The 19,674-nt window shown below is 37.6% G+C and overlaps 1 protein-coding gene across 1 annotated transcript in view; it reads right to left on the reverse strand.

The window, feature by feature from the left end:
* Positions 1-8,227: 8,227 nt before the first annotated feature.
* Positions 8,228-19,674, reverse strand: part of LOC109856765 — a 37,956-nt gene continuing 26,509 nt past the window's right edge. Inside the window, exons 3-4 of the mRNA XM_020432400.1 lie at positions 16,804-16,897; positions 8,228-13,926 (exon numbers count right to left, since the gene is read on the reverse strand). Coding sequence (XP_020287989.1) covers positions 13,759-13,926; positions 16,804-16,897 — 262 coding nt within the window. The 3' untranslated portion in view covers positions 8,228-13,758. The remainder of the gene's footprint in view (positions 13,927-16,803; positions 16,898-19,674) is intronic.

Here is a 19,674-nt window from a genome sequence, read left to right on the forward strand (position 1 = left end):
ACTAGCGGTTTGTGTAAGGTTATTCTAGCTAAATAAAAAATACAAGAGCTACGTGTTTGTAATTTGCATCTTTTAATTATTCTACCGTTCTGTACGTATCGCAAAATAACCGCTAAACTTTTTCTAAACCTTGTAGCAATTATTTTACGTATCCGTAAAATACGGTTGCACTACTTATTATCGCAACGAACAACGGATCGACTGAACTGATGATGATGGTTTTTTGTTAATAACAAAAAGCTGAAAATTACGACACAATACTAATGTATAACATAAAGACACTTAACAAAATACGCACGCAAATTTTAATAATCCTTACTCCAATTTTTTATAATCTATGAACATAAAACCCCGGCGCGGTCCAAATCTCGGGGGGAAATTATTCTATTCATTCATTATAAATTATTAAAAAATATGAGTATAAAAGAGCTATGAAACACATCTGTAAATTATCAAACAAGTGTTCACTATTGAGATCACAGTTATTACATATTTGATCATTCTCGCGATTCTAGACTACTTATTTTTTTTTACTGCGGATAGAATTCGTCTGAGATGAGAACATCGTAGCGCAAGGTGCGGGCAGGGCTTTCCGCGTCTTAAATCGCGGCTTATCTCGAGAGACGATTGCGTAGTAATAATTATAATTCACACGCCGACGGAGCCCACGTCGCGTTAAGAACCCATTACGGATTTAACTACGGATCTTATCGGTGCCGTATACTAGGCGATACGGTAGGAAATTTAGCTGCAAATCTGCCTCGCCGAATCCTCCTCCGATTTTCGGTCGCGACACATTCTGGAATCTCGGAATTGGCACGCGCGAAACACCGCAATAATAAATAAATACTAAATAGCGTTTGCTATTTAGTATTTTTTGAATAATTGTATACAATATAGCCTTGTATGCAAGCAATATTTATCGTTGAGTCTGAGACACACAAAATATATTTGCTTTTATTTACCGCAACAATTGTAAGCATTTTATTTACTAACCAATTTGTATAAAGCGTTCTTTAATTGTCCTTGTAGAATCACTATGCGATCACGCAATTCTCTCTCTTTCGAGAACATTACTTCCCCGACGTTAAACCGATAATAACATTATCATCATACGCTTTCCGAAACAGACATTCTTCTCTGTTCTCCTCGATTCTCTCGCCGCTTGCACGCGCAGTCGTAATCCATTATTGCCGACACGAGTCGTAACCACCGCTATTCGTCTACGTAAATCCGAAAAAATGGTTGCGGCTGAAACATTAGACACGCTCGTACGCGGACGACGACGACGATGACTTTTTTTCCGAAACGAAAACGCGGAACGTTTCCCATTATCGCGATGAATTCGCAAGAGCAGCTTCGTATATGCAAAGTTTCTCCTCGACGAAATTCGGGGGGCTGTTATGTAGATTTCACATTCGCCGTTCCTACATCTCTCTCTCTCTCTCTATCTCTCTCTTTCTCTTTCTCTTTCCCTCTCTTCCCTCCAACCTACCCTCGGATGGATTTATGTTTTCGGTATTGCGCGCTGAATCGCTGATTTACGACGTATGCGGGTCCGCACATACGTTTAATCTATAATCCAATTTGCTTTTCGTCACCGCGGCGGGACGCGTCCGACCGATTAGAGACACGCGACGTGATCGGAATGTTTTTTTCCCTACATATTTATACACGCGGTTTTTTAAGCGTCACATATATCCATTTCGTCGTTACGACGCAACCTTAGCAATATGTAGGTCGCGGTGATTAATGCGTCACATAGAGATTGATTTATGGAATGAACGTGTTACGACCGTAACACGATCCGTTTCAAGTCAGTTGTTACAACTTACATAGTAATTACGTATTTACACGTATTATATCGCAACTTTTCGCGGACTTGACACGGGCTTTTTCCAAACCCATTCAAAAACTTCAAACCAGTGTCTCCTAATTAAAATTAGCCACTCCAGTTTTTTTTTTAACGCTTATATCTTTGAAACTACTAGAGATTTTTTCAATTTGTTTCTTTGTTTTGATCGACACAGAATTGTTCAAACTTTTGATTCAAAAGAAAATTGAAAAAAATATAGATTTTTTGCGGAGATGTTTGAGTTTTTACGTCGCGTGGGTCTCACAGACCCAGTCGAGTAATAGACTGTTTTGGAAGTCGGTCCACGAATGGTTAAATCAACTCGACTAATTTCTATTTCTAGAGATATTTCTATGTTTTAGATATATCTATTTTTTTGTTTTTATCTATAGCGGTTAATTTTTATCTGCACTTTATAAAAAGAAAGAGAAATCAACAACGATAAGAGTAATAACGTCGAATGACAACGTCACGTGTCCCTACTCGTTAAGTCAATATTGGAGTTTTGCCGGATAAAGCCTTTATCCCTGATCGTATAAGTCGTCTTTTTTCTTCTTCTCGGCAAGTTCTCTTAACACTCGGTAACTTTTGGAGAATTTTACGTCGTAGCGGATTGGGCGCCTCGACTGATCGAAAAGTTCGGCAAGTTTCGGTAACTTCGCGCGCGCGATGCGACATTACTATCGAAAATGTGTTACCCGTTAGCGAAGCGCCCGGGAAAATACTTAGGAAACTTTTCAGCACCCGGAAACAGTTCGGCATTGCCGTTGCAAAGGCTCATCCGACAGATACCACCGATATCTACCATTTGACGAAGTGGCACTCGCGAGATTAACTCGATTGGTTGATTTTTCTACTTTTGATAGTGGTTTTGCACAATAATCTTAAAACTCTCACTCTCTCTCTCTCTCTTTCTTATTCTCTTTTTTATTTTTCTAATTATTATTAGTATTGCTGTTTTGTTTTAATAATATATAAATAAGTTATAATAATTATAATAATTGTTAGAAAATATTATTTGTGCTTCGTTATTTGTGTTACACATATAATTCTTCGTAACTTGTATAAAAGGTAAATTATATCTTATTAAAGAGGAAAAGAGAAATAAATTAGAGTGTTAATTCGCCAGGACTCGCAGTAGGACTCGCGAAGATTCTGACAGATAAAGTCGGTTATGTTTCGAAAGTTCTCCGACAGAGAGTTACTTATCGTTGGCAAACTTACCATCAGAACCGAGAAGTTATCCTTCATTATTCGCGAGTGTTTTGAAACAGTAGTCAATTAAACTTAAACGAATTTCATCGAACTTTCAAACTCGCAATTTCCATTTCTCACTGTCTACATAATTTCGCCGTACTATTCTAATTACCTCTGTGTCGTGTGACTTACTTGTGGGATCTCGACGTAGAGCAGATGTTATATTTTGCATGTACGCGCATTGTGGGGAACAAAAAATGAAAAACTCATTCTGATATATGCGTAAATGTAACATTTATTCGGCATAAATTATGACGATAAATACATACAGATTAGGTATAGATACAAAATGAATTGACTGTAGACTGTAGGACTGTGGTAGTGAAAATACATCGAACGCCTGCGCTTTCTTCGTTCCGTTATTGGCAGCAAAATATTATTTTCATCTATATATAGTTTTATATATGCGATTGCATTTAATTATATTTTACACACATTAATTTTTTATTCGTTGTTTAGATGAACATATTTTAATTGAGCCATGAGAAATCGCGAAGCCGATAAATAAATTTTAATCAAATTAATTTGAAAACAAATATTCAAGCAAAATAATCAAACATTTGTATATATGTAAATTGAAACGAGATATTTTATTTAATTAAAGAGACGCTTTCTCAATCGGAGGAACGAAGAATTCGCGGTCAACTGATTATCTCTGTCGCTTGTTTTACAGATGTAGATACGGAGAGAAACATCTCGAGAAGAAACTTCGCGGATATTCTCCGACGCATGATGTCGCACGATTAAAAGACGATGACAACAGTGGCGGGAATAAAATATGCACATAAGTGCGATTATGTTTATACAGGTCGTAGAAAATGTTTTACAGTCTTGGTTTCTGTGAGCAACAGCACGTTGTTCGCCGTCACTTCGACGTCGACTTTCTATGCAATATAAGTAAGTAAAAAGGAGCTTCACGATCTTTGTTGTAAGAAATATCGCGCTCGATATATCATTAGATATGAAAATATCATGTCTTAACACACAAAACTTTACATAGAGAATATTATTATAATTTAATTTAAGCGATCGATAAAAATACTTTGTGCAACTAAAATTGTCCGCAATTCAAACAACAGAAAATACTTGTATATTACAGATAAATTGTTTGTTGTTCGTCATCAATTTAGCTCTCTTTTTGTACGTATACTCGTCTTTTGTTTGCGTCGCTTTTAGCTATGTTGTAAAGCCCCTTTATTCAGTCGTGTTTGCAGCGCAATCAGTGTGTACAGTCGTTAGCCAAAGAGCCACTGTTGAACGCCCTTTCATCGCGCGTATCTACTATTATATCTCGCGCGGCGTTACCGCGCTCGTTAAGCCTACGGCCTAATCGATTAATTAGACGTACGTTGCTAAACGAATCGTGTGTGCGTTACGCATTGACGGTGGTTTCGCAGAGAGGATCTTAAGAGCTATGTATATCGCGCTAACCGGCTTTGATTTCGAAATTTGATTTTCAATCAAACGCGAAAACAGTGAGCAATCGTCCGACGACACGCGAATGTTGGTTTTGGCGCATCCTGAAAACCACACACAGGTCCCAATTACACGAGGATTAAAGCCGACATAATTTCCGCCGAAATCAATCTTTTTCACGGTCTGTAGATATTGCAAAAATCGTGAGCGCGTCGATTATTGAGGCTTGTTCGTCGCAATAAATATTCATCTTGAAATTTGAATTAACCGCGCGATAGTTTTTTACTATGCGCGATATGTGACTTATGAATAAAGATAGAGCAGACCACACCATACGGCGATTATAGAACCCAATAATATTTACGCTGCAAAACACAATTTAGTTTTCTACTTTTGAAAGCAGAAAATTCGCAACTTATTGTTATATTTTTAGGTACATTTTCTTAATCTTGATTCTACTTGTTTACGCTATTGATTTCAGTGATTGTTTTGATTATCATTACTTACACTATACATGCAAGCAAATTGTGTCGCATTTATATGAAACAACGCGAACACCATGGGTTTCGTTAGTCGCATTTGTTATCGGGAGGTCTCGCTTCACTTTCATTCATGAATCGCGCGCGCAAAATATTACCTCGTATTTTTCAGATTGACGCTGCAGATTATTTTTGCGCGTCTACATACATCCGCGCGCTGTGTGAAATTCTACCGGTTTCAATTCCTGCCGTGTCGGGCAAAGTGTCTATAGATATAGCGATCGATGTCTCGATCAACGAAATCGTACGCTAGTATACACTTTCTGGGATTTAGCACCAGATAAAAAAATAAAGCCGCTCCGCCGTCGTCGCCGCCGCGGAGAGGCGCGTAAATTCCGACCAGCCGACGAAAAAATGAGAGACGCGGAACGCAACGGTATATGTGCAAAATATCGTGTCCTTTATTACTAAATATATATCGCCGTAACCTATATACATATATGTATATATAATATATATATTTAATATTTATATATATTTTCATATATATAATGTCGAATACAATATATATGAACTGATTTTTTTTTTTTTTTTACCGATTAATTAATAAGGATCACAGCCATAGCTTTGAATACGAATGTGTTCGCGCGCTCGTATTTTTTCTTCCTTTCTCTTCTTCTTAAGAGCAATTTAATGTAATCCGTTTAGCGATTGTTACAAGGATACATGTATATACTCTTTTTACTTCTCTCACTACTTTTACTATACTGACTACACATGACTACAACGAAACACGAATGCGACAGTCGTACGTTAATCATTCACAGCGTAAAAGTAAACACAAATTCGATCGCAAATTTAAAAATACACAGTTTTTAAGTTTTCGTGATCGTCTGCCATATTATGTGCACATGATACGTACACACATGTGTTAATAAGTATGTATATTCGGACAGATGAAACATTTATTTGTATTTACACATTTCCATTTTAGTGACGCTAAATGTGGTTGCACCTAATATTTTGTAAGTTAATTATATTAATCTAATGTACAGAGCGTGTTCGACGTGTATAAGCACTGGATAAAAATCAAGAATCTACAAATAACAGTGAAATGTATGAACATACGAATCATTAAACCGAAAGTGAGTAAAATAGAAAATATTATTAAAGAAGATTTATCTCTTAGATGTAGTTAACACACGTTAACTGCCAACTAAGAGTTATCTCGTACTTGACAATGTTCTGTTTGTCGCTTTCTACGAGTTTTACTCGTGATATATGCAATGCAAAGAGGCATCATATTGGGCGTCTGTCATAAGGTTTGTGCGATAATATACTGGCATTAAAAAACAGAAACTGTGCAATGTTTATTACGAAACAATTATTTAGTTCAGTTTTTTTGCAAACAAGAGCTATCAAATATTGGTCACAATCTATAAAATAAAGTGGTTCAAATGATTTGGCAGTTTTTAGCCAGATTCGTCGAAAAAATGCATGGTGTCGACGTATTAAAATACAGAATGTAAACTGTTCATTATTTATCTATATGAAGCACCGAGTTATGGCAGAATTAATTCTTGTTTTTACATTTAACTGCTCACATTTATCGTATCAACAATACAAATAGCCGACAAAATCCCTAGTTGAAATGTCCAACGCGGAAATTTAAGCTCTCTCTGTATTTTCAAAAATCAGATTTGTCAAAACTCGATTTTTATTCTTACAACGTTTTATTTTTCGATCGTCAATTAATTTCAATCTTATCACCTGTTGATATCGGGTCCGACTGTCGCATTCCGAGACGAAAAATCATCGCCAATTCGTCGCGACTGTCGACGCTCCCATACATTTGAAGATCGCAAGATCGCGAGTCGAGGATCTTTGCCGCTTAGAAAAAATAAAATTTGCCGATCGACCTCTGCGTGAGTGGTGAAGATTCGACTGGCGTTCTAACGAGAGTGAGTAAAAGAGAGAAAGAGAGAGAGAGGAGAGGAGAGGAGAGGAGAGAAGAAGGAGCGGAATATATCGAGATTGACTCAGAGAGGAACGACGAAGAGAAACGGAACGTCAACGGCGTCGCTACGACCGGCGATGAGACACGACGACGACGACCATCGATTTTGCTACGACCACTACTTGACATTTTCTACGTTTACATTCCCACTATATCTCGAAGATAGGGCACGCGTCTTGCTTCCTCTTCCGCATTCGAATCGCCGCGATCGATTCAGCGTCTTCGATGGAATAAAACGGAAAGCCTTTTACGCAAAAAAAAAAAACGCTTAATATCTTTTAATATCCTGTTAAAGAAGATTCAAAATGCGATGGATGCTCAAATAACTTTATTAGTATTTTAATCCTTATTATAATTTAGTACAAAATGAAATTTCTCTGAGATAATGTAGTCCTGCTTCTGTAAAAGTATGCGGAACTTGTGATAAACTTCCACGTGATTTGTAGAATTTCAGGACGCAATAGAAATTTTTTGGATGCTTCAGTAACTTTCGCATGAACAATGAAAACTCTTAGCTCTTGAGAAAATTAAATTTCTCAGAAGAAAAATAATCTCTTTTAGCTTTGAAAACGATCTTCTCTCTCTTCATTGGCTTACAAATTAATTGTTTATTTTAAATTAAAAAAAAAAATGTAAAAGTATAAAAACTAAGACGATTGATTTATCGATTTCTGAGTGCGATTCGAATGTGATTGAAGTGGCGCGACGCGGTAAGATAGAAAGACTAGAGACCCGTTGTGCAGCTTGAAGAGACGAAAGGTGACACCTCTTTAGATTCGAAGGAAGCGTGCATCAGTGGGTCTAGACTACGGCTAAGTAGTTAGGAGGGACCGTGATATCGGACGTACGTATTTACTTAAATCATCCTAAAAGACTATAGAAGACACTACTCACTACGAAAAGTGAGGACACGACCACTAACGTTTTAGGCGAGACGATAATATTATTCCGCCGGAATGTGGAAATAAATCGAGAACACCCTCATAGCGACCATAAACTGATTAATACATATGTCATACCGGTACAATACGATAAGTGAGATAACAGTTACATAAAGTACACACCAAAAATCTGTAATTTTAAAAAGCAGAGAAAATTTTGTCCATCACATTTTCTTTCTATTTGTTTTAGAAGTTGAATAAATCTTTTGATTACACATCGAGTAGAAATCTTCTTGATCAAGTTTTTTTTTTTTTTTTTTTTTTTAGTTGGGATTTTGATTGAAACTTGAATTAAAATTTAATTGCTCACAAATGAAGCAAAATAAAGAAAGTGACATTTAATCTTCGTATAATTCACGAAGTTTGATGCCTCACGGTTCCGAATTGGCGCGGGATTTTCGTTATATAATGGACGCGAGTTTGCGACTATCCAGTAAATTTTCCGATATTATCGACAACTGTCTCTCCTGTCGCTCTTCGCTGCCACGCAAGCAGAAATATTCGCCGCGTTTTGCGAGAGCTTTAAAAGCCAACGCGGAATTTTCGACTATAAACGGCGTTCCAGGTGATATTGGGAGATATCGAACATCCGTAATTCGCCGAGGGTCTTAACAAGTTCCGCGCTCGTAGATCGGTTTCCTGCCCGACGACGACTACTGCGAGAGCGTCATAAACCGACGGTCATGAATCTTAAGAGCCAGGAAGCCGAGCGAGACGTCGTCTCGTCTGGCCTCGCTCGTTTGCCCGACGTTGGAAATGCTTTTGTTGAATTTAGGAGCGCCAAGGCGCTGTAAAACGAAAACGAGTCTTTTCGCGTTGAGTGAGATATGAAGAGTTGGAACCATGTTGGAACAAAAAGTGTGTTTTTCAAGAAAAATACCCTTCGCTCGATTGAAAAGAATATATCGCAAAATTTCTACAAACGACTCGAGATGAAAAGAGTCCTTAAAAAAGTCCGTGTAAAAGTTTTACAGAACTTGAGAGTGTTCTCGATACAATCCTTCCGCCGTATACAATCTGTATCTCTATTGAAAACAATCTATAACTATGAGACGGCGGGCGTTCCGTTGCTAAATCTACAGACTACAGATAGGCTAAAAGAAGCATTCGACACGTGCTAATCTAACGATCTACAACATCAACGAGGATCAATTTCATTCTACTTGCAAAGCGTGTAGTGTACGTATGTGCACATGTGATTGAGTTGCATACTATACATACGTATATATATGTATATATATATATATATATATATGTCTACTTATATACATGCAGTGGTACTTTGTTTTATCGATTCTCTACTTGATCTTCGCAATCCAAGTAATGTGAGTAATGATAACGAACGTAATTCCGATACACACATCGGCAAATACGTATACGGTAAGGCCTCGTTAGAGCGAATTTGCAGGAACTCGAAACTAGTAGTAGCTTTCATGGTTAAGATATACATACATATACATATATATACATATATATATATATACATATATATATACTATATACATATAGTATATATATCAAGATTATACATATATATATGTTTGTGGCGGAGAAGGATTCGAGCTAACGAGGGGTTTGCCGTATCATGAGCAATATCAACTTATGGAATTATTCTTTCTCTCAGCAATTAGTGTAGTTCCGTTATTGGAGCAAGTAGGATTGTGTAAAAAAATTGCTGAAAGAAGCAAAAGATTTTTTTTTTTTCACCTTCTTGAATTGCGAAACAATAACGCTATAAAAACCCTGTAACGTGAAATTCCACTCGGATGGGAGAGACTGGAATCCAGTTGGAGATTCATTCGCGCTACTTCAAGAAAAGTGTCGGCAATATCATAACGCAAAGAAAGACCAATAAAGGCTCTACAGTAAAGTTCTTTCTACGTTATCTTTCAGTAGATTTAATGTAAAATCTTGACATGCGAGATTAATGAAGGACTTTGCCATTTGAAGAGATTTCTCTGTGTTGTACTCAAAATAATATATATATCTATCTAATTTCTCTCTTTCTAAGTGTTTATCTATAATATTTGTTTAGGTAATTTTTGTTTAGGTATTTCAATATAGTTGAACGAAAACTTTTTTAACACAATAATGCGCAGTCTAATATAAAAATGCGAACAATCTAATTTCTTTGCGCTCTATTGCACAGATAATAGTTATTTTGACACACTAATAATTCCTTGAGCAAAAGCGAAAGGTACTAGATTTTCATTGAGGACTATAAAAGGGAGGCAGTTACGTACGACAAGATTACTACGTATAGTAAAGGTTTCGATCGCTCGTTCATTGTGTTTATTGATTTTCAATTTTTCAAAGACGACAATGTGAAACGAAGAAACGTCTCGAACGCGATAAAACTTCTTTCGTCTCGTTAGTGTTTTTATTTTGAAAACCATTCAAATTGATTGCACATTCGTCGATAACATCGTCGAACAAAGAAAGTAACGCGTACGTATTAATTGATACTCGTTGAAAATTAAGATGATGTAGAAAGACAATAGTGAGTAATATATTAGGTAGTTTTGTCTTTGTGTCACAAATACAATATTTGCGAAACAAAGATAAAATTATCTATTATATTTTGTATTACCCTTTCTAAATCATTTTAACATATATATACATATATATAATCGCTTTGATTTAATAAATATAAATTATTTAAACATATTTTAAAACATAACTTTCTTCTATAGCACTACAATTCACAATCACCGGGTCCCTTTTCTGATTTTTTAACAATACAAGTTTTACGGGACAGATTGTCAGCCTAGCGCCCAATCTCCAAACTGAGGGCTTGAGTAGAGTGTGAGTATGATGGATCTACAGATCGTAGGTGGATTCCGAGAATCACCGGAAGTGCTTATAGTCACTTCGAGATGGTTGGAGGCCCATTCAGTTTGCATTTCAATCGATAAATCTGACTGAAAGAGATCGAAAAGATCCGAAGGTGTGTGATTCGAACTCGGAACCTTCCTGCTCGCAGTCCTCATACTCACAGGCCGCGAGACCGCTGGATCGCGGTCTGAAACGTAACTTTAATTACTCTTTAACGGAGACCGATAGTTTCTTGCTCACATAACTACAAAGAAAACAATGATAAAATACATTATCGAGAAAAATTGAATATTTCATAACATTTATTTGCGTTAATAGAAACTTGACTTTTTGTCTGTCTTGTCTAATTCGTTATTTTCAATCACGAACGAACGATCGGCGATTTCACTGACTCAGATCTCACGGGAATACATCATGGCTGGTGTGAGCGCGCGACTCTTTCTACTCTTTAGCAAAAATAAGTATCGTTACACGTTTACGTGTTGCAACACCGGCTCACGATGATCCCGTGGTTAGGGGTAAGGTAAAGATAAAGAGAGGTCTCTCACGCTCTTTGTATATCGTGTGTCCGGCGTCAGTGCAGCGTAGCGCTCTCTCTTTCTCTCTCTTTCTCTCTATCGCGAGCTTTCTTCCTTCCTTTCTTCCCTGAGCGCGACGTCCATCGGCGGTAGCTCGAAGAAAGACGGAGGGGGAGGCGCGTAACAAGCTTTGAAATACCTTGTAAGCCGGCTACACGCTACAGCTATATACTGCCTATAAAAGCCTGGACCAACGGCGAAACGATATTTATAACCGACATACACGCGGGTTTTCTTACCGCCATATGAAATTTCCTCACCCCCGGCGAACCGTCAAACTACAAATACAATACATGTATACGCCGGCAAAATAGGTCAGATGACAAAATTGATAATCGAAAATCAAAAATCGGACAAGCATGTTTCGAGAAAAAAAGTAAAACTAGATCTACATAAAAAGTAAAAAAAAAGTAAAAAGCGCGATGCAATTTTACGACTTATGATAGATATTGAGACAAAATTTGTAATAAAAGTAATAATAAAGTTAGTAAGAAGATACTTTTTTTATTTAGATACTTGAACACATTGTGTGTGGTTCAAAGATTGAATTGTAAAAGTTAGACAATATAATATATATATATATGTATCTTTTTATAGGAAGCTCGGTTGACAATATTGCGAAAGATTGAGTCCAAAAGAAGACTAAAAAGACGCTTTAATCTCCCTCAGTGGTTCCGTTGGATTTCATTGAAACGTCTTTTGAACTTTTGTGACTAACCGCTAAATGGGGTTGGAAACATCGTTTCCGCCGGAGCTCGGGGCTTTTCACCGTGCGCGCGCGCGTACTCGCGCTCTGACTCGTAGCAATTGTCAGGTACAGTGCTCGTCAACGATGGCTCTTGGAATTGGCACATAAAACTATACCCTAGGCAGATTGATTCGCCGAGAAAAATTCATTGAGAAAAAAAAAGCCTTAATTGCTAATTTCTTACTAATTTTAGTCTCGACGAGGCGGCGGCAACCATCGATGCGTCGATCGATGAGAAGCAGTGTACCTTGTAAATTGAAGAGTGTGCATGTGAATATGGTATGTGTGTATTTGTGTGTGTATATGTGTGTTCCGTGATCTTGGGTTATCGTCGGCAGAGAGTTGCAAGTGACTTACGTACTAGTACTTTGGTAAAAGTTTCCGCATCCTCTCGATCAACGTCGCAATCTTCAAATATGCTTCTCTTCTTACAGGTATGTGCGTCTCTCGTCGACTTCCATTAAGAACTAATTAATTCGATCTAAATTTTAAGTACTATCTTTGGACGTTTGGCTCTGGCGCTCACGCAGGGCTGCCACTTATTTTTTTAGCTTTGGTATATCGTTTCTTTGCGATGTAATAACAAACCTTCAGCTTTCCTTCCACAAAGTCTGTCGGTGTTTGTTCCCAAGGTCGCGTTCCCGATGTTCGACGTTTGATCTCGAATTCGATTGCGCGCGAAACTGACGTATCTCGAGAAATCGACGCGTCTCACAGACACCGTGTTAATTAGACCGCTAATCAAACCTTAACGCAGACTACAATGTGCAAGACAAAAAATTACGCCAATATCACAATAATAGGAAAAAAGAGAGATTCGCGTTAAAAATTCTTTTTTCTTAAAAAGAAAACTTGTGAATATTTATTCTGCGAAAATTAAAAGTTTCCACATACTCTTTTTTTTTTTCTTACAATTTATTCTATCTTGATCTCTTCACTTCCGCCTTTCATCTCCGATGATCTCTTATTACCACAAGCTAATGTTGATTCTGCGCGAATTAAAGCTTCTTCCTTCACACTTTACCTTGATTATCTCCCATCCTTACGATCTCTCGCAAGAGAAAATGTAGATAACGCTGCAGTTACAATGTTTGCAGTTCTCCTCGCACATCTCTCTTAAGTTTTTCTTCATGTCGTTATCTATTTTTTTCTCTCCTTTTATCATCATCCCTTGTTGTGGTTCTCTTTATTTTTTTATCTTTGTTTCGCGCCTTTTAAAATCTCATAATAATGTCGACACACAAATGACTTAGAATAAAGAAAATAACTTAGTGGTCTAATTTTACACGAGCGCGTTCCCAATTTGTATACTTTCTCGTCGCAACCGATTCAAACGCGATCGATCATCTTCGCGGATCCATCGAGGAGATGGTTCATTGAGCTCGCCAGGAGTTTCCGGAAGCGACCGACCTCAAGAGCAACTTCTTCTCAGCATCCGGATGCACTTTTACGTGTGTGTACCGCGCGGAAAAATGCATTTCTCTCTCTCTCTCTCTCTCTCTCTCTCTCTCTCTCTCTCTCTTTCTCTTTCTCTCTCTTTTTCTCTCCTTCTTCCCCTAGGCGGCCCTTTCTCCCCAACTACGTGTAATGCTCGCAGTCCCCACACTCGGAGAGCGTGGGTGTGGACGGACACTAGGTGGGATTTGGGTCTTCGTATGCCTTTTCGTAGTCTCGCCGCCGTATCACCGCAAAGTGGGTCATCTGGAAGGAGTTGGTCTTCTTGCAGCCGCGCTCCAGCGTGCCCGTCATGCTGTAGCCCATGTTGAAGTCGCTCGACGAGACATTCGACGTCAGGTACAGCTGTAACAGAATGGCAGGCAGATCGATACGATATCACTACGTTTCTCCCTCGCGTTAGTGTTTTTGAAAAGAATTTTCTGCGCTTGATTTTAATTTACAGTTTTGCATCGATATTGGAAATGACATTATTATTAATGAAATGTGTAATGTAAATACGCGCGTAAATACATATATAATAAACGTATATACATGAAATAAATTAATAAAACTTTTAATAACATCTCTCTATAAAACGAATAATAATACAAAGACATAAAATATTTTTCAGCCACATTTTGTTGTTGTTATTATTATTATCATACTTATGGCTTACATTTTCTCTTCCATTAAAGTACGAACACACGTATTTGTTTCATTTTTTGCGCGCAGAAAATTGCGGGTAAAAACAAAGGTATTTATTCACCTAAATCTCTTAGTCAGACTGTTTTTGTAATTAAAAGTTAACCAGCAGTAGGAAAAAAATTGTCGTAAAATGCATCTGCGTTAATTAAAATGTGCGCTAACGCTTAATGCACAATTAAGAATACTCGCGCTCTGACTCCAGGCTGTAATAGGTATAGGTACAATATTTCCAGAAATATAGTAAAGTTTTTAAAGTATAATTCAAGTGAACTATCGACAAAAGAGAACGTGCAGAAACGTTTCTCAAGTTTGTGTTCGCCGATTTGGAAACAGTAGTTGTTCGATGCTTGTTCTTTATCCGAGCTAACTTCTCCATCAAAATTGCACGCGGACAGCTACTATATAGTCGACTGTCATATACGTGTTACCGTCCGACAGAAGCACAACCCGTGCCGGCAACCTACTGGTACACATTCCGAGTACATTTGACGACACGTATAGAGCAGTTGCTATACACGCTGCAGCTTTCGCATTTTAGTGTCGTCGTAAAATCCCGCGGCAACTATATGACTCCCTCGTCGCCGACGCGCAATGGCATCCACTTTAACATTTGGTGGAAATGTACATATACATGTATATATACATGTATATATACATATATATATATATATATATACATATATATACATATATATATACACATGTATATATAGTAGTCCGGATATATTTCTCTCTTCCTCTTTCTTTCTTTTCCGCAAAAAAGTCTGTTCACGACGTGACTCTTCTCCTACCAGCTCGATAAATGTCGCGAAAACGCGTCGCGACGTCCCCGAGGCGCGCTACGAACGTGTGTGTGTGTGTATACGTACGTGAAACGCGTCGGCGCCTTTTATCGGCCGACAGTTATTCCCCTTCGAGACTCTCGAAAATGTGCTTCACAGATTTCTGTATTTAATACTGTCGCAAGAACGGAAATTAAAAAACCCGAGTTAGAAATCAGAGGTTTTCTTTTTATGTATAGAGAGGTTACACGCACACAATCTTTGTGCGTTAAGTGGACGCGATCGATTTTTCAATAAAAAAACAAAAATTAATGATTGTCACACCGTACACAGTCGTATATTTCAGCATGCAGAATCGTATATTTCAACACACACGCGGAATTTATCGATGTAATTATAACGCTGAGCGAGCGTGACGTAATAGTTTCTAGATAAATTCGATAACCATTATTTTGCGGGTGTTTGACGAATATGAAATTTATCATCCGGAAATACCGCAACATCACCGTTCTCATGTTGCTTTCTCGATTTTACGTACACACTCTGACAACCACACCGCAGGATATACGTATTTTTTTTTCAGCGGCAAACGATCTCGTTAATTCGCTTCAGCGCAATGGACGCGTGGATGATGCCGATGCGATTCTTTAATTTAATTCGTTTGTGGAAAAAACACGCGACCTGTTTTCGTAGCTGTGGGAAAACGCGAACGACGAAAGCGCTACGTTACAATGCGCGCCCGGCGATATAAAGTTTCCGCGTTGCTGTATTTATTTAATTATCGTCGCATTTTGCATTTCCGGGAATTAGCGCGATATTTAGAAGCGTCTCTAAAAAATTGCGTGCGTGGCATTCATCGCAATATCTATGCGGAGACGTGTGTGGACATAGATGGTGAATGTGCCGTATCGCGCGAGCAAAAATATCGCAATGACAAAGTTTCTCGTAATCCGACAATCTGCAGATTAGCCTGGACAGAGTGCGAGCTTCCGATAAAATTTCTGGCACATTGTTTTGAAAAAAAAGTTGTACAAGTTTCGCTCCCGAAGAGAATAATACAGAAAATAATAATAACGCAAAATGAAATATTAATTCGAGAGTTTGCGAGACAACAAAATTTGTAGTGTTAATAAGATTTTTATGCAAAAAATAAAATTATATTTTGCAATTTATAAATAATTTTGTGTCAAAGTGACACAAATATAAAAATATGTGAGAGCAACGACAGTATACAAGATAAGAAACGACGCGTAGATAACGACGAGTAGTATCACATTGTTATCGTTGACAAGTTTCATTTTTCGGAAGACAAATGTCAAACGCTCATTATCGCACGTAGTGTTTGTGTGACAGAGCCAAAGTATATGTAATGCGATATCACTGTTGCTATCTATGTATCGTTTCGGATATCCATCAATCGCTTCTTGTACATGGTATGACTTTTCGAAAAGGTTAAAGGTTGCTCCTCTATCGATTACAAGCAACCGGCTTGTTAACAGGTATCCGATTGGAGAATCATGTTCCAAGGAACCTGCTCATCTTGTTGTATACGCGTTTTATTACAAGATACAACTAGAGAAATTTCGTGCGAATTACAACATAAACAATCAGAAGTTTAAATATAAATATAAATATAAAAAAAGAGTAAAAAGTTATAAATGTAAAAAACCGATGTAAAAAACGATTATAAATGTAAACCAAAAATAACTTTATATAGATTTTGTTATATAAACTTAGTTAAGGATTTCAGTACCTTGAAATCAGGATCGGTCGTCATTCTCTTGAATGATCCGATAATATAAAGCGTGCCTGTTCCCGTATCTACCATCTTAGCCTGAGTACTGTATCTGAAACACAACAATAATAACGAGCTGTAGCTGTGCAAATATGATAAAATTTTTATTACAACGTATTGACTCTGAGATAAAAGAATTTTATGTGTACAGAAGCAAAACAAATTTAATCTGGAACACTTGGATATATATATATATGGAGCAAAAAGAAACGTGTCGCGAAAAAAGTGCAATCGATTTTTATACGCCGAGTATAAGCGAAGAGCTATCAATTCGTCGTTCTTAGTTCGGTCGCTTTAGATTCTATTCTTTTTTTTTTTTACAGTCTTAGACGTAACCCTCGAGGACACGAGATCGACCCTCGAGCCTCCTTTGATATTCTTACCCTTCATCCTGAGTTGTACTGAGGGTGGCAAGGCATTGTGTATGCGAACAAAAAGTTGCTCGTAAAGAAGCGGTCCTACCGCTTGCTATCCTCTTGTAAAAGTTTACGAAAGGTGTTTATATTACGTTGCTTTTGCGTGTTGGTTTTCCACTTCTTCCTGTCACGTAACTTTACTGTAGTCACGTTTTTAAAGACACGTGACTAAAGTACAGTCACATTATATATAATATTATATATAATATTCTATAACTATATATAACACACACACACACACACACATGTATATATATACCGTAATCACGTGATCAAATCAGTGACTCCGCCGCGGTCTCACGGCCGAGGTCAGTGACCCGGTCAAGGTCGCGCGGCGGGGGTCAGTGACCCGGCCAAGGTCGCGCGGCGGGGGTCAGTGACCTTACTGTAGTATGTATATAATACAATAATACATATAATACAATATAAAGTATTATATTATAAATATACTATATATATTATTTAATGTTGTATATAATATAAATTACAGTCACGTTACTTTAGTCACGTTTTTCTACTGTTGTTTTTCTACTCTTTCCTGTCACGTGACTTTACTTTAGTCACGTTTTTAGTTTTCTCCATGTATACGACGAACTGTCAAAATCGCTTTTCTGTCATTATTTACTCTCTTGATCTTACCGATTCGATTCGACTCAACTCGACTCGATCAACCAACCAATCGGCAACGCGGAAAAGAGGCGACAATAGATGTGATAGATCCAACTCCGAAACGCGTACTTCGCGGTACATATGGATTTTTTTATATTTAGGAGAATTCTACACACAAAAATAAAATTAAAATATTATATTATACAAAATCATAAAAAAATTGTACAAAAAGTTATCAGTCTGTTATTAATTATAATTGTTATATTCATCGAGGATGGCTTTTGATGTTACCAAATTTTTGAATGTTGAAAACTTTTGAAGTCGTGAATGCGCATTGTTAAGGTAATTGACGATCGTCGTTAGCTATGTGCCGTGTCTGTAGGCTATACAACGATCTTCATCGAAGCGATGAACAAGGGAGAGGTTAGGGAGCGAGAAAATGGGGGAAACGAAGGGAAATTCCGCTCGACTGATGACTGGGGATTATAGGGCGCCCTTTCAGTATTAGGAAGAAAGCGAGAGAGAGAGGGATAAAATATCTGTATTATACATGTTATAATATGTTTTACATTTTTCATCAAATTATGTGCTATAGAGAAGCAATTTTTTTATTTTAACAAATTTATATATTTACAATTTATATATTTTAACAAATATTATGTTTATGACGTTTATGGCGTTGTCAAAATTACGTTTTCTCTTTGATTTCTTGAGTAAAGTCTAAATTTATTACATCAAAAAGATATTTCTTCGTAGTGTAAATTAAATTAAGATACGTTTGAACTAAGAAATAAAAATATGCGTAGCTAAAAGGGATGTTAATAAAGATTTCATTTGCGAGAAAGAAAAAGAGAGAGAGAGAGAGAGAGAGAGAGAGAGAGAAAAAGACAGATAGTGAGTGAGTTTCGTCTGTATAAAGAGAGGAAAAGAGAAGAAGCGGGAGAAAGGAGAAAAGAGAGTTTCTCCCGCGCGGTCGACTCAAGGGGCTTATTCCGGTGGAGATGCCGCTCGAGGATCGGCGACGATCATTAAAAGTTTAAACGGGCCTCCATTGAAGTGAACGGCGGCGAATCCGACACTACACTCCGCTCGAAATCCGCGCCGGTTGCTTTGACTTCCCCTGCTATCCACCCCGCAAAGGGAAAATCGCAAAGGGAAATCCGAACCATCCAAGGAAGGCACGTAGACGTCACTTGCTGGCGTTTATACGACTATGCGGGCACAGTAGATAGTCGACTACGTGTGCTTGCGACACGTAGACACGCCTCGAGCACGTTTCTCGGCCTTCGACCTCTCAGCTTTGCCAATTCGCCACGATATCGATAATCTCACGCCAAGTACCTTTGATGTGTATGTATCATAATATCTGGAGATGTATTGAAAACAAAACAAAAACATTGAAAAAGCATTTGTTAGCACAAGAACACTTTGATCGATGTTTTCTAGTTTGAAGAAAGAGTGAGAATATTCTCTGATCAAGAGACCAATTACACAAGTTTTAATTAGCAGAAATGATTAAGTCGATAATTAACATAGAATTGCAACACAGGATATTTTTAAAAAATACATTATTTGTTTCTAGAGTAACGTGTATTGTCTCATTATCAATGAATTGACGAGTTTATTCCGTTTGTCGAATTGTAGGCAATTGAGGTTTGAATTTGACCGCGCTCGATTACACCGGATAGATAATCGAACTGAATCCGCGATAAAGATAAATGGATGTGATTTCCTCGATCGGCAGCGATCCGCAGTCAAAGCGCCTGATCACGTTCCAATCTATCGTAAAAAGCTTTTGTTGACC

The sequence above is a fragment of the Pseudomyrmex gracilis genome, unplaced genomic scaffold (genome assembly GCF_002006095.1).
Source record: "Pseudomyrmex gracilis isolate BER0280 unplaced genomic scaffold, ASM200609v1 scaffold_4, whole genome shotgun sequence".
Taxonomy (NCBI): Eukaryota; Metazoa; Arthropoda; class Insecta; order Hymenoptera; family Formicidae; genus Pseudomyrmex; species Pseudomyrmex gracilis.